Consider the following 13,344-nt stretch of genomic DNA (forward strand, 5'->3'; position numbering starts at 1 on the left):
GATTTTATTTATTTATTTTTTTATTTTTTAAGAATTTATTTATTTATTTGACAGGGAGAGACACAGTGAGAGAGGGAACACAAGCAGGGGGAGTGGGAGAGGGAGAAGCAGGCTTTCCGCCGAGCGGAGAGCCCGACGCGGGGCTCGATCCCAGGACTCTGGGATCATGACCTGAGCCGAAGGCAGACGCCTAACAACTGAGCCACCCAGGCGCCCCTGTCTTTTGATTTTAGTATCAAATTTTTTGGCATCCAAAATTTAAAATTATGTCCTCAATTTACCATTTTCAGTTAGTGTTTTGTGTCATGCTTACTGGCCTGCATCATTCATGCATCCATTATTTCTAAAAATAAGACACTGCAAGTTCAAAGGCTTTCAGAAAACATTAAATTCTTTGATCTTTTCACAATTTGTTTATGCTTACGGCCTGAGGTAAGAATTCAGCTTTAAAAGCAACAAAACAATGCCTAGCAGGTTGTCCCCAGGCCATTAATCATCCTTTTGTTTGGCTCCTCTCAATCGATTTACCACGCTGCTATTATAATAAGCCCAATTTCCATACTTAGATCTATTTTGTGATGCATTGTTTTACTGATCTATTTTGGCACCAGCATCACCCTGCTAATGATTAGAACTTTATTGCCACTTAGGCTAATAACTTCCCTCAGATTCTCTCACCTGCACATGTTTCCAGAAATTCCCTGATTTTTCTTATATGTTCATTCTTCCAAATTAACCTTAGAATCAATTTCCCCCCCAAAATCGACTCAAAAAATCCTACTGGGATTTTGATTGAGAATCCATTAGAATTACAGATTATTTTGAGAAGTATACTTTCACAGTACATTTTTCTAAGAACTAAATAGACTTAGTCAACTTTATATATTCTTATACTTTTCTTCATATACATCTTATACATTTCTTGTTTATTCCTATGTATTTTATTTTTGTCCCTATCAGCTGTTTCCCACACATTTAATATTCTGTATTTTCATTTTTCATGAGATTTTGACCCCTGGATTTAGAAGTACATGGAGATGTTGCTGTTATCTGTTATTTCTAGTTTGGTACTCTTTTAGTCAGAACACGTTCTAGGATTTTAAATATATATATTTTTAAAGATTTAAGTAATCTCTATACTCAAAGTGGGGCTTGAACCTAGAAACCTGAGATCAAGAGTCGCATGCTCTACTGACTGAGGTAGCCAGGCAACCCTAGGATTTTAAATCTTTTAAGGTTCATTTTATGCCCCCAGAACATGGTCTATCTTGGTGAATGTTCCATGGGCAGTAGAAAGGAATGTGTATTCTACTGTTGTTGGGTAAGGTGTTCTGTTAAGTGTCAATTAGACCCTGTTGATGGCATATAAAGTTTTTCTGTGTCCTCAGTTTTCTGACTAGTAGTTCTATTAATTATTGAGAGAGGGGTACTGAAGTCTCCAACTATACGTGGATTTATCTAGACCTTCTTTCAGTTTTTACTGAATATATTTTGAAGCTTTGTGGTAAACCTTTAGAATTGTTGTCTTGGTGGTGGCTAAACCTTTCTTCACTGTGTAATGTCGCTCTTTGTCCCTGGTCTGGGCTGATTTTTAGAAGTAGAGGATTAACAGATTGATCTTTTTGATACAGTGAATCAAAGAGGGGCCTGGGAATATACGTTGTAACAAAATTCTCAGATGATTTTTATAATCAGGCACTATAGTTCTTTACAACCACTAGAAATTGACTTTGGTTAACTTAGGCAGAAAGGAACTTATTGGAATAATATCCAGTAACATCTAATGGATTGCTGGAGTCCTGCTATGAAGCCCAGACTGGTATCTCTGTAGGGAAGCAAAAAAAAAAAAAAAAGGGGGGGGGGCACAGTTGCTCTCTCTGATTCTAGATAGTAGAGCAGTTATGTAACCTAAATTGAACCCATCAGGTCTCACACCACCTAGGACTTCATTTACTTTTTTTTTTTTTAAAGATTTTATTTATTTGACAGAGACACAGTGAGAGAGGGAACACAAGCAGGGAGAGTGGGAGAGGGAGAAGGAGGCCTTCCCCTGAGCAGAGAGCCCGATGTGGGGCTCGATCCCTGAGCCGAAGGCAGATGCTTAACAACTGAGCCACCCAGGCGCCCCCACGTAGGACTTTAAATCTGTTGCAAAGGATAGGGAGGAATAGTTGAGAATTCATGGCTGGTGGTGGTGTGAATTGTGGTTTTAAAGGACAGAAAGGGCAGGATTGGCAGGTCTATCTAGACACATGCTTAACTATGGCATGCTTTGGTCATGGTTCAACTGCCTGGTCTCTTTTGGTTCCTACCTCTTTTCCCTTTTTTGAGCCTGGTTTCCCAAATTCCTCTTTGGGGCAACTGTAACTTATTTTGGGAGATAAATTAGAAAATAATACCTAATACTTGCTAGGTCAACTACACAATAGTTATTCGGAAGTTAGTATCATGGGTTGCTCATATGGCAGGTGGAATTATTTACTGTTTTGGAAGGCAGCAGGCCTTATACACAGGATGGGCTCTCAAATTGTGTATCTTAGGGGAACCGAAGAGGTTGAATAGCAGTAGATCATGTGAGGGATCTGTATGTGACTTTGGACAGGTAGTCATTTAGCCCTTACTTTAGGCTCATTTGTAACATTACGTTGGACTAGACCTGATAATTTCTAGGTCTGTCCAAATTGTATTATTTTGTGACTATAGAGAGCCTTGCTGTTCCTTAGTCACTTCATTTAACCATCCTTGTGAGATGAGTTGACAACTACCAAGTGCTTGGCTTATTGCTAACTGGAGGCGGCCCTGGGTTAACAGATGTAGGAGATGGGAGTGTCTGAACTTGCCAGTAACAGAGCACGGTCTTGGCCAACTGGCAGAAATCCACTCTGAATGTGGAAAAAAATGGACACCAAACAGAAAGTATTGTCACACATGAAGCATCATGAACATAGATAAAATGGATTATCTTTTCAGAGATCATTAGATTACATCTCCAAAAAAACCCCCCCAAAACCCCAAACAGAACTTCCTCCTAATCCATCCTGTCAGAACTGAAGGGGGAACAAGTGGATGTTAGGCAGAGGGAGTCCCGCATACAATGAGAATTAGAAGTTGAGCAAACTAGACTGGTATGAAAGTGTGGAAAACCAGATCTCTTCTCTTCCCCAGACACTGGTTTGCTCTGGAGATACCGAGGAGTGGGCGCAGAGAGGTCTGACCTGGCCAGGACGTGTTAATGTCAGTCCTAACTCACAGGGTCACACAAAATGCCTACAATAGCTGGGCCCAAATAAATAATAGACCTAAGATGTCAGGAATGCACTATTTGCAGAATGGCTGCGAAGGACATCCATTCATGTAGATGGAGAGAGGATTTCCCCTTTGACATAAAAATCTATTTAGAAGTGACTGGGGCACAATAAATTGAGTCATTCCTTGTGACTTGCAGGTTCTTATGAGTGCATCATTCCTGGGGGCCCTGTGTCTTTTCTCATCAGTCTGTGTTGTATGTGCCATTTCTGCATTTACTCTCCCCATTGAGACCAAAGGACGGGCCCTGCAGGTAAGTGATGCAGAAATCTCTTAAGTATTCTCAACTATCATCTTTGGACCAAAGGAAATGAACTTGGAGTATGGAAATTCTTTGAAGCACACCTGACATCCAGGTGTGTGCTAATGCGTGTGGTATTTGCTTAATGGGTTCCAGTAAAAAAAAAAAAAAAAAGGGTATCCAGTTTGCTTGCATGTAACTTCGAGCAGCACTGAAACTAAAGTAACCAAGTATTCACTCCAAATCTTTGCTAAATTCTTGAAAGAGGACATTTATAGTGTGATTTTTCTGAATGATGTCTTTATCACACTAGAATTAACTCTAAAGCTACCATTGCCAGTCAGGTACACAGGGTAAATGCTAGGGTCTTAATTCCTTACAAGTTTATTAAGGAATCTTCTATTACTAGTTTTGAGTGTCAGACATTGAGGATGAATGGAGAAGGCTTTCTTTTTATTAAATGTATTGATCTACTGAATCACTTCTTATTCCAGCAAATTAAATGAAGACCTGTAAACCAATGTCTACTGGAGAAGAAAAATGCATTTTATCTTTACAAAGAGCTGTGGCACATTTTTAAAAACTTGGTTTAATTTCTGTATACTACTTGGTAATACTACATACAGAAACTGATGATGTATTTTTGAAAAATAAGGCACATGAGAATGAGGTGGGTAAACTTTATATTGATGTCCTTCTTTGGAGACTATAGAGAACTTCTATAAAAATATACTTTTAAGATTGGAAAGGTTTCTATGGGAGATGGGTAGGGGGAAGGTAGCTTTTCTTTGACATCAAGTCTGTTAAAGTTTCTTAGAGAAAATGCATATATACTTGATATTTTCCCATGAGGTTTGTAGCAAAAGTTGGCCTGAAATTTGGTAGCTAAGGCATGAACTTGGGGTTGTATCATTAAGCCTTTCAAAACAGTCAAATTCACAATTAAAATTCGCATTTAAATTGTGTGCTTATCTATAAAGTATGCCTAAATTAGCATGAATCTTGCATGTAATTGCAAAAAAGCTGGGAATAAATGAATTTTTTCCCAGATCCTGTTTTTATTTTAATTTTATTACTTTATGGGAGACTCCCATGGTGTGATAAAAAATTAAAAAGTGCATCAAGCTTTCCTACATCATGCAATGACTTATCTGCCCTTTGTTGAGCAATCGTAGCATGCAGGACATCACACCCGTGCATATCACTCTACTAGATTAGGTATGGTGTAGAAAAAAAAAACACCTAAGGCTTTTGTGTTGAGATGTAGTCTTTTATTGCTATTTAGGCTTATTGTGGACACCTCTAAAACTGGGGACCCCACGGCTTGTTCATCTACTCCTCCCATCCACACTTTGCAGTGGAAAAAGAACTCACTGCAGCCACAATCAAGTATCACTGTATTAGCCAAGTCTATTTATGAGAGGGTTTATACGCCTGCTTCAATAGGGGTGCAAATCATTCCTATTTGAACCAGAGGTGCAAATGGCTTAAAGTCAGGAAACTTTCTCTGTAAAGGGCCACACCGTAAATATTTCATTTTGTGAGCTAAATATCGTCTCTGTCACACACCTCCACCACCCTTTCAGCCTTAAAAAAAAATGTATGGTGATTAACATAATAAAATTAAAAAAAAAAAAGTAAAAAACATCCCTATCTCTTAGACTGTGTAAAAGAGGGCCAGAGGTTAAATTTGGCTAACAGGCCATAGTTTTGTTGAAATAAATTTCTAGGTCCAAGATGGAATAGCTCTTGCCCAGAGTGCCGTATCAGCAAACAAATTTATTTTAGAGAGTGCAAGAGCTGGGGGCAGGGGGCTAGGGAATCTCAAGCAGACTTCCTGCAGAGCCCAATGCAGGGCTCGATCTTACCACCTGAGATCATGACCTGAGCCGGAATCAAGAGTCAGACACTTAACTGAGCCACCCAGGTGCCCCAGCAAACTAAAATAACCTTCATGTCCCTGTAAATGTTCTGGGCCAGAAACAGTGTGTTCAGTGTGCCAATCACCAAGCCAATTCTGGCTTATTTTTTATCCTATAAAAGCTTCCTGCCTTCCGCCCAGCTTGTAGTTCTCTGGACTCTTGGGAATGGACATTGCCTGCTCCATAGTGTCAAATAAGGTTTGTTTGGGTCACCTAAATCATTTTTAACTGGTTTTGGCAACAAGGACGAGCATCTGAAGTAAACTGCTAACGGCCCTATGGAACAGTAAGACACACATGCAAGGAGCCTGCTGAATCCTTTGAGTTCACTGTTTCTCTCATCAAAACCAAGGGCCGTGGGTAAGTCACTCTAGGCCTTGTGTGCTGCTCTCTGATCTAAACGAGCTATGTGCTACAAATATATACAGTTATATACAACTATGTGTGTGTGTGTGTGTGTGTGTGTGTATGTATGTATGTATGTAAAATATAGTTCCCAGAAAGGTACATTATATTGGGAGTCTGCAAAGGTGGCAGCAGTTAGCAACTCCTAAAGCCTTGAGGTACATCCTTTGCATAAATTGCTGGGAGACTTGGGGAAGTAAGATAAGAAATTTGAACTGTTCTAACCAATGGAACAACAAAATCTAAATGGGCACAAGTTGGACTATTAAAAGCCATTGAGAATTGGAATCTTGGAAGCCAAAGATGTGAAGTTGGTGGGCATGGGTTGAGCACTTAAAAGAGCATTTGCCACCTAAATCTAAGACTCCAGTGCAAGGAAACGTTGGTCACAGAACAAGGTAGACTGACACTAGGTCACTTAGCAACCTCAAGAAAAATTCTGTGCAACAAAATACAAGAAAACGTCACAAAATCCCCAAGCCCGCTTAGGGATTAATTTACTCTGAGAAACCCAAGACTTAAATAAGATCAAGTTTCAAAGAATTGAGGTCTTGGAAGCTGTATCTACCGACAAGAAGTGCACTTAAATAAAAAAAAAAAGTAAGGGTTCCCAAATCAACAACCAGGAGAGGATACCTATTTTAACTGGTATGTAGAAGTCTCCAAGATGTTTCAAAATTCCAAAATAGTTTGATTCAGTGCAAAAGGCTAATAAAGTTTGAGACACAAGAGATACCTAAAACAAGACTGTAAGATGATGGGACACCTTGAACTCCCCTCTACCTTCCTTTACCTGAGTAATCACAGTCTACTCCTCCATTATCTGAATTGCCTTTCCACCCTGTAGAGACCACAAGACCCAAGCCAATGGTCCTGGAAGTTAGTGACCTTAAAACAGCAACAGCTCCAAGGCCAGAAACCTAAGACAACAGCTGGGTCTCCCCTATTGCATCCATCCTAGGGGGTCCATCATCAACACACTGGCCCACAAATTGGTGCTATCAACTGGGACACTGGAAAAAATTGTCCTCGAAGATTTTATCACATTTGAATGCCCCCATATTTACTCTGAAAGGACGGACCTCTACCCGCCTCCACAAGGCTAGGGTTGATGGAACTCTGAGAGATTCTCCTATAAATTACTACCAGTTATTCCCTCAAACTGCCAAGGGGAAACTAAAATTAATGGAAAACCTTACCAAATCTTGAGAGGTACACTCGATTTTAAACCCCACTCAGTGGAGCCTGTAGACGGGATCCTGGTGTAACTGGCAGAAGCTGGTGAACAGAGAGAATTCTTATCAAAGTCAGCTCTTCTGGACCACTGTAATGCCTGGTCAAGAGAAACTGCACATTGTCCTTTCCTTTCCAAATCCAGATTCTTGGGAATTTGGTTTTAGGGAACCCATTGGTTATTGATCCTTTCTCTCCCAGGGATGGCAATTACTTTGTCTCAGTTTGTTTCCTGAGACTGTGGCTTTCTGCCTGCTAGGGCTTGTAGGTCGTTCATTCTTGTGTCTGTAGGCCCCTCAACTGTCAGGATGGGTGCCAAAAGATGGCTGCACAGAAATGTGGGTTGTACCCCATTTGTGTCTAGGGGCCTACCAAGTGTTGATCAGGGAATTGCTAAGGTCCTTTTTTCTTTTGGTTACCTTTGGGAGAAGTTATGGATCTTGGCAGGGTAAAATCTTTTGGAGCGTTAAATATTGCTAGGAATATTTATGTTTTGTGCTGGCTGGAATTTGGCAAGGTAGTTGCAAGGATTTTTTAAAAAAAGTAACTCTATAGTACCCTATGGCCAGAAGTTGGCCAAATAACAAGCAAATATTCAGAGCCTGATAGAACTTTTTAGGCCTTCTCCCTTAAGATACAATGAAATTTATACAAAGAGGGGGGAAAAATGCCAAACACAAACAGCTCTAAATCTAGAACACAGGAATCTTTTTTTGATTTCTTAGTTGAAGATCATCCTCCAGATATAAAAAAGCAAATTGAAGATTGGATGGGTGGGTCAGCCCCTTGGTATCATTCAGGGTGCAACCCAATTCTTTGAGGAATTAAAAATGTCCTTGTCTTACAAATTGAGTCTTTACAAGAACAGAAAAAGGCCACCCCTCCTTTTAACCTCCCCTATTCATCTCAAAAGGCTTGTAGGTGTTATAAAAATTCTGGATTTAGGAAACAAAGATTCTTCTTGGAGGAACTTACATTCTTTTTCTGTGCCTTTGAGATGTAAATGTTCCAACCAGTATTTTCTAGGAACCATTAAGGGCCATCTCTTTGGAATGCAAACCTTGGGGAGGCAATTGTTACTTTAAGGCTATTTGGAAATCAGGTAAGTGAAAAATTTTTAAGTCTTCTCCACAAACTCTAGTAAGAAGTTTGAGCCATCTGAGCAGATGAACTTATTCTATCTGCCAGAAACACAATTTGGATCCAGTTATTCTTGACACACTAGTGAGTTTAGTATATTATTGTATCCATTTTATGGCTAAAATTTTAAAACAAAAGCTCTAAGATACCGGTTTGCATCTGTATGTTTGTTATAGATAGGACAGGTGTTTGTTATCTTTTTTCTACCTACAGATGGTATTGCCAAAATTAATTTGTCAAGAGCTCTATTTAAGTTGCTTAAAGACAAACACGTGTTTATATAAATCAATACTCTGTGTTTATATATACTCTCAGAAATACAGACACTAACTCAAATGTTTTTCAAGTTCAAGTGATCTAGGATATCTTTGGTTTAAAAAATAAAGCTATTTTAAGTTTCTTGGCTTAATTAAAACAGGCAGTTCTTTAGAGTGATCAATATTAAATACAGACAGGACTTTTACTCCTCCTAGGGTTTACTGAAAGTCAAATAAGGTGATGGTTAGCTGTTTAATGTCTCATGAGTAATCTAAAGAACAAATAATGAGATAGAAAAGTTTACAAATAAAATTTTCAACAATAATTACGCTTTATGGTAGGTTTCCTTAAAAACTGTTCCCAAAAATTTTTTTGTGACCTGAAACCTTAAAGTTATACTGAGTTAAATTAAATGATGGACATTCACTGAATATCTAGATCATTTACAAGTAAGATAAAATATGGAGACCTTAACTACTGAACATAAGTTTATCCACTTTTGGCTTCCTTTTACAGAGGAAATAAAAATACTTGGGTGTATTAGTAAACATGTTTTGTGCCACACTGAAAAATTTCCTATGAGGAATATACTTGAAGTTATAAAATATATTTATACATTTGTCAATCCACAAAATGCTAGCCAACAGATAGTCCCCAATTGCTTACTGTTAAAGGATTAATGATTCTAAGGGGCTAATAATTCTAAATAATATACATAAATAAAGGAAACATCTCTGCAATAAATGTAGGATGTGTTTTGGGTAAGAGAAGTTATCAGATATGGACATGTTTTTATTAAAGGAAAAATAATTTGTCCAAAGGGAAACAATGGATTGTTCCAGAATGAGAGGAAAAAGAAGGGCAAAACCTGAATGAATATTTAAAAAGTTGTTGGTTTGTGGAAAAGGCTAAGACTGGAATGGATATAAGTTTTTTTTTTTTTTTCTTCAAGATTTTATTTACTTGAGAGCACAAGCAGAGGGGAGGGGTAGAGGGAGAAGCAGATTTCCTGCTTAGCCAGGGAACCTGGATCCTGAGCTGAAGGCAGGCACTTAAATAGGGGTGGCTCAGTCAGTTAAGTTTTAAAAAAGAGTTTTGATATCAAAAGTACACTGGTGCAAAATTAGAATTTGTTTTTCTGTTCAAAGGACAGCTTTCTTAGATTATTGACTTGCGCTAAAGATAGTGTAAATAAAGATATTTCTTTGCTTTCTAGGCAGATTAAAGAATTTGTGGTCTTACCAAAATACTTGACCATGCTTCATGTTGTCTTTAACAGGTCTTCAAGTATTTAACCCAGTCTTCTCATTATTACAACAACTAAGGGTTTTAAAAAATAACTACGTAACTTTGTTATTAGCCTCTGAAGTTAATTGGTAAATGGGTATCTTTGGCAAAATTCCCCCAACTCAAATTCTAAACAAAGTCTTTTTGACTTTGAATTAATGGACATTTTCTAGAGGGTCCCTGGCACATCTCAAAAGATTTTTTCTAATAAGGAGATAGAACAAAAGTTAAGCCTAATTAGGCTTATTTGATGTTAAATTATAGAGGAAACATTGTCAAGTTAGTGATGTTAACCTTCTTAGGCTATATCCATACCCATACAGATATGTTATTAATGTAAATGTTTCAAAAATCACATTAAATTCCTAAAAATCTGGTATGTACTGGTATGTTAAGAGTTATAATTCCTGTTATCTTAAAATGTTTTATCACAGAAATAACAATTTCATTATAATGAATAGTCATTAACAATATCATTGTTTTACTTGTATTTTTGCAAAAGTGAGACTCATGGAAAGGGCCCTACCAAATTTCAAAGTGTTAAACCCTGGGTACATATTTCACAACTAAGGAAGGTTCCATCTGGCATCTGGTCCTATGTAAACACCTGAGATTCAAAATCAAATTGACTAGGAAGAAAAGCAGACATTGAGACAAAGTGTTTCTTCCCAGGACACCACACCATGAACTATTCCTCCATGCCTCCTTCCCTCTCTGACCATCCTTTATGATTCTTTTGTCCACCTATTGCTTCGCCCTGGCCAGCAGGGAAGATACTATTATATACATATCTCAGGCCATTACAAAGGAGGGTAAACCAACTACTGGATCTGTTGGGAGGCTGGTGATTCTGTAGTTCTTTATACTTGTCACAAACTTCTCCCCGCTTTCCAGTGCCTCACTTTCTCTGAAACTCACTGGATAAATACTTCTAGGGAAGTAGACAAGTAGACGGAATACATAAGCAGGCCAACGGGCTTAAAGAAATATCCCCCTCTACAAAATCATTCCTTGATTTCTAGTTGGTTTGGGACATAGTGATGTGGAATAGAAGCAGAAAAATGTTCACCTTTAGCCCAAAAGACTGACCTACAGCCTGCATAGTTTCGATAAGGATCAAATATGTACTGGTTGCTACATTCTTCAAGGGTCTTATGATTGCCTGTACACCGATAGTTAATATTGAGCTGAATGATAAGCACCAGAGGAATCTTACGGAAGTAGTTTTACAAGTAGAAATTCAAAGACGTGTGATCTAATAGTGCCTGCACATCCCTCCCCCTTGAGCACTAGGCATATAACCACCAGCAAAAGGACAGCTCTTTCTGCACACAGGTCCTGTCCCTGTGCTATAATAAAAGCACCTTTTTGCACCAAAAAAAATCTCAAGAATTCTTCCTTGAGTGTTCGCTTGCCACCACACATCAACAGGAACCTTGACCCTGGAGCACTCTGCAAACCACAGGCATTATTTTGGTAAGAATTAGTGTCTCCCTGATGTGCTGTGTTCTCTCAGAAATTTTAAATGCTTATGAGCAGCCACTGACTAGCTAAACATCTGTCCACACGTAACAAGAGAATACAAGAACATTACCAGCCCCAAGAATATAAGCCTGACATCTTTTCTGAATACTACACTGAGACCTGAAGAGCCAGTGGTAACTGAAAGTCACATTATTTTTGATCAAAAATAGGGGCAGAGGGCTACTGAAATAAATTTCGAGGTCCAAGATGGAACTGCTCTACTCAGGGTGTGTGCCCCATCACAAACCAAAACTTCATGTCCAGGTCCCTATAAATGTTCCAGTCAGCCAATCCCCAAGTGCCAAGCCAACTCTGGGTTCTGATACTTACTTGTTCCTTATTCTTCATCCTATGAAAGCTTCTTGACTTCTATGGCATTTTGCAGTTCCCTGGACTCTTGAGAATGGAGACTGAAACAAACACTTTGAAGTAGGCAATCACCTAATTTGTTTTCTTAGTCATTTTTAAAAGTTTACAAACCTACCTTGGTATAGCTATTAAAAACTTTAGGCCCAAATATTTCTGATGCAAAGATGTCTTGGCTACACATGGGAGGGTTAGCCAAACAACCCACCCCCAATCATAACTGACAATTCTGATGCTGATGTTAGCAGCAATTTATAATTAAACCAAAGGATAATATAATAAAACCAAAGGATAGTAGTGATGGACAATCACAGTCAACAATGACAAAGCTGATGCTCAAGCATCTTCTCAAGAATTTCAGGAACTCCCAGTACCTGTGGAAGTATCCAGGCTTAAGGAACTTTACAATGTTGTCCACCAGTCTAGTATCCAGGCTCCCTGGAAGACACTGAATTAGTCAACAGCAAATTTTATTAATGTGATTTTAATTGAATACTAAATTCAAGAAATCCTTTATAAACTTATGTGTATTGTTTACCCTCCTTAGTAGTATTAGTCATTAGTAGAAATGGAAGTCAACAAATTTCAAGTCACCCCAAACCTAATAGTTCTATATACAGAAACTGATTTAAGTCTCTTAAAAAAAAAAAAAGTTCGAGAGAGAGAGAGAGAGAGAGAGATCATGAGTTGGGGGAGGGTAGAGGGAGAAGCAGACTTCCTGCTGAGCAGGGAGCCTGACTTGGGGCTTGATCCAGGACCCTGGGATCATGACCTGAGCCGAAGGCAGATGCTTAACCGACCGAGCCACCGAGGTTGCCCCAGATTTAAGTCTCTTTAAAGCATAGTCTACAATGGCAAAAACTCATCCTGTAATATGAATGCTGAAACCTTTATTTTAGACTTTCTGTATTTTGGGCTTTCTTAGCATATACCCTCATCAATAAATCCCTAAAATCAATTAGATTAGAGAACCAGCATTATTGTTAAACCATGGTGCCTCATTCTTGTTGCCATTCCTCCTCTTTCCTCTTAACACCCTGATTTTCTTTGGAGAAATGCCACCTCTCAGGACCATACAATCCCATTCCAAGGGTGAGAAGTGCTTAACTCTGGTTATCTATGTATTCTATCCCCTCCCCCCAAAACAATAACTTGGCTTTAATCATTAGTAATGAAAACATTCCAGACTGAATTTTCTAGTGCATTTGTGTTAGGTTTAAAGGCATTAGAGAACACGGGTAAGGAATTCACACAAGTATCCTGATACATGGCAGAGGACATTAGACTTTCTTCCACATCTACATTTGAAGATATGGGAAAGAGAATTTTGCTAAAGTTTAACTTGTAATTTTTAGGTAAGGGCTATTTTTAGGATTCAAAGTAGGACTTCATTATTCTACATAAAAACTCAACAATCAAACAGAAGGTTATACCCAGCCCTATCAAAGTAAGATCTATTTAATATCCAATAGTGAGTTTTAAAGATTTGAGAAAGAGGGAGCACGTGTGAGTGGCGGGTGTGTGTGTGTGTGTGTGTGTGTGTGTGTGTGTTCCTCAAGCCGACTTCCTGCTAAGCACAGAGCCTGATCCCAGGACCCTGAGATCATGACTTGAGCCGAAATCAGGAGCCAAGAGCCAGCTGCAACCTACTGAGCCACCCAG

General features: G+C 38.8%; 1 protein-coding gene across 2 annotated transcripts in view; it reads left to right on the forward strand.

Moving 5' to 3' along the window:
- SVOPL (SVOP like) overlaps positions 1-4,210 on the forward strand; it is a 68,270-nt gene extending 64,060 nt beyond the window's left edge. For both annotated transcript variants that reach the window (XM_032401162.1, XM_032401164.1), the window contains one exon: positions 3,446-4,210. In XM_032401162.1, coding sequence (XP_032257053.1) covers positions 3,446-3,583 — 138 coding nt within the window. In that variant the 3' untranslated portion in view covers positions 3,584-4,210. The remainder of the gene's footprint in view (positions 1-3,445) is intronic.
- The last annotated feature ends 9,134 nt before the right edge of the window (positions 4,211-13,344 follow it).

The sequence above is a fragment of the Phoca vitulina genome, unplaced genomic scaffold (genome assembly GCF_004348235.1).
Source record: "Phoca vitulina isolate PV1807 unplaced genomic scaffold, GSC_HSeal_1.0 scaffold4, whole genome shotgun sequence".
NCBI classification, from domain to species: Eukaryota; Metazoa; Chordata; class Mammalia; order Carnivora; family Phocidae; genus Phoca; species Phoca vitulina.